Below are 3,127 nucleotides of genomic sequence, written 5' to 3' on the forward strand. Positions count from 1 at the left end.
TTTCTTTATTAATCTACTATTGAATTTGACCTTTCTTTTTTATGTAGTATACATAATATGCTTTTTAATATGGTAAAACGTGTCACATTTTACTACAAGCACCATTAAAGTGACTGTTAGATTCAATTTGCTTTTGTAGCAGTTTAATGTTAATCTACTTTATTTAATTCTATTTTGAGTTTGCATTAAATAGATGAAATATTTATTGTTGCTCTAGTTTGATCTATCTGTTTTCGATTGAACGTTTCTTTTACTTATTAGTTTAAGTAATAGGTTGATGTAAGAATATAAGATAAAATTCTAGTAACTGTTAAATAGCAATATGATCAAGAACAATTTTTTGGTTTCAAAGGAAGAATGAGAATAAGAACAACAAAAAACTAGACAGCAAGCTCATCAAGACTAGACTTTAGAAAGTAAGACAGTGATTAATAATCCCCCAAGCATTTGATATGTCAAGTTTCATCAAGGGTAGTCCAAACTCATATCTGAATGCAACTTGATGCACAATGCATCTTGCTCAGTACTTGTACATTAATCACAAAGTAATAAAAACTAGCAGGAATAATGTGGTGCAAAGCATAGCAGAATAGTTAAATAACATGATTGTTCTTCTTATTCTTATGCTTACTATCACTAGGGAGCAGCAAGAGACTCTGTATATACAGTGTAACAATAATTGTAAGAATAGTGCCGAATATGAGAGGGACATGTAAAATGTTGGAGCAGCTCTTCTCTGATATTATATTTGACAAGCTTTGTTGATCCAACCCGAATAGATACCCGGAAAGGATCTACTCCAATAATGTCACTACCATTAGATAAGCATAGAGGATCAAACTCTAAACCAGGAATCGCATACGAAGTCCAAGATGACTGCACTTTGTATTCTTTCATCACCCATATGTGTGTTTTACGTTCAACATAGTCATGAAAATACAAGGCTAGGCACCCGCCTAGTATGACAAATGTGGTAGGACCACGCATTGTGAGTTGTTCAGGCAAATATATCTTTGAGAAACTTCTTTCCTTCAAATCAAATACAAGAAGACCTTCACAGTAATATTTCACATGAGAGTAAGACAACCAATGAATAGAGCCATTCAAGAACAACCCACGAGATGGCCACTCCGTAAGACACAATGGTTTGGGGAGTGCAGCATCAAGACTAATCCATGAATTGGTTCTCAAGGACAAGCAATCTAAGCGTTGGCAGCCACCATTCTGCCAAGCTACCACAACTAAGTAGTCATCCCGTGACGCATCGTAACCAAATCCATACAGAATCGCATGATCGAGAAAATTAAAGTACCTTCCCATATTACGAGGAACCATACAAGAGTAAGATATTTTTTTGCTGAATCCGGTGAGTGGGTTCCATACTACAAAAAAATGTGGCTCTCGGCTTAAGAGAACAAACCCTCTGCAGGACCCCCTGATACTAAACTCAGAAGGTGGCTGTTTCTTGAAAGGGAAAGATACCTCTTTTACTTCGTAATTGTCGCCATTAAATACTTCTTCTAGGTGAACAAGGAATGCTTCCGTGGAGTCTTTTTGGAAGAGGTACCCATGGGTGGGTGCGAGAGAGAGGTGAAGATGCGATTCCGCAAAGTGTGGATCGGAAATGAGAGAGTACCAAAGCTTCGAAACGCACTTGAGGCGGCCGAGGTGTTTGACCGGAATCCTCAGTAAGATTCTCTGAATCAGCTCTACAGGGAGTATTTCGTTGATGCTCTTCTGCTTCTTCTCCTCCATGATCGATCACTCTTCAGCTTTGTTCTTTTGTTTAGGGTTTCTGCGTTGGTACAAAAGGGGATTTGAATCTGCTTCTCAACACAAGGGATTTTTTTTTAACTTAGAAAGTATTAAAATTTAAACCCCAAATTGTTATTTTGTAAACTTATGGGTAATAATAAAAAGATTGGCTTTTAAGAATATAAAAGGATAAATTATTTTCTAGTTTTTTAAACTCTTATGTTAGATATAGAATAAAGTAATAATTAGGTTTATGAAGATTTATTTTAGATATATTATTTTTTAAAAATGTAACATAATAATAATTATGTTAAGTGTATATTAAAAAATAATTATTAAATTATTTATTTACTTAAAATACATATTAAAATATTAAATATATATTAAAAATGAGTTAAAAAATATATATTTATATACACAGTGAAAAGCTTAAATTGTCTTCTATTCCACTATATTGTATGTGCAAAAAAACTGCCTTAAGAAGCTTTATTACATTCTTCATAATAAATTTTTGTAATTTGACATATAGGGTAATTAAACATTAATTTTGCGTGATATAGCGTCTAATTTTTTTTTTTGCTTTTTGGGTTTGCCATAATTTATTTGTAAATACTTCAAATTAATCGTGTTAACAATGAACAAAATTAAAAAAAAAAAGTGTATATTTTATTTATGTAATTGATAAAATAAAACATCTTAAATTTTGCATAACTTGATGCTTAAACTATTATAAATTCCAAAATGTAATGTCTATTAAACCGAATAGTATAAAATTAATTTTATTTCTTATAATAGCATAGAAGTAATTTTTATGATATAAAATTAAAAATAATTCTATAAAAAAAGATACGTGGCAGATATAATTATTTTAACATTACAATATTTTTTACCTAATCTTTAGCTGTTAAACAACCAATCTTTTTTTTTTGGGGGAGTCTATTCCATTAAACAACTAAATGAAAGAAATAGAGATACAAGACTGTTATAGTGTTCACATCCCACAACATAGTTTAGAATGCAGAATTTGTAACACAATCTTAAAAATTGCATAAGCTTATACACCAGGATATGAGTATGTGCATCCATTTAAGATACTTGAGACTCAATTGGGGTGTAGACTGTCCAAAAGAGGATCATCCTGATCCAATCTGCACCCTTCCGAATCTAGAGACTTTAATTGTTGAGCTTGCTTCCCATTATAAACTCCAGCATGGAATATGGAGGCTCAAGAAATTGAGACATCTTGAAAGGATGTTATGTGTGACTAGTAAAACCATTCCACCTGACACATCAGGAAAAGATTATTTGCCGAGTCTCCATACCCTCCAACTTGTCACTCTTGAAGAAGGAGTGACAATGTCCTCCATTGTTA

General features: G+C 32.5%; 1 protein-coding gene across 1 annotated transcript; it reads right to left on the reverse strand.

Moving 5' to 3' along the window:
* Window positions 1–397: 397 nt before the first annotated feature.
* On the reverse strand, window positions 398–1,846 carry LOC107486487 (F-box protein CPR1-like). The gene has a single exon (XM_016107039.3). The coding sequence runs from the start codon at window positions 1,753–1,755 to the stop codon at window positions 637–639; it is 1,119 nt and encodes a 372-aa protein (XP_015962525.1). The 5' UTR covers window positions 1,756–1,846; the 3' UTR covers window positions 398–636.
* Window positions 1,847–3,127: the final 1,281 nt, after the last annotated feature.

This window comes from Arachis duranensis, chromosome 4 (genome assembly GCF_000817695.3).
Source record: "Arachis duranensis cultivar V14167 chromosome 4, aradu.V14167.gnm2.J7QH, whole genome shotgun sequence".
Lineage (NCBI taxonomy): Eukaryota > Viridiplantae > Streptophyta > Magnoliopsida > Fabales > Fabaceae > Arachis > Arachis duranensis.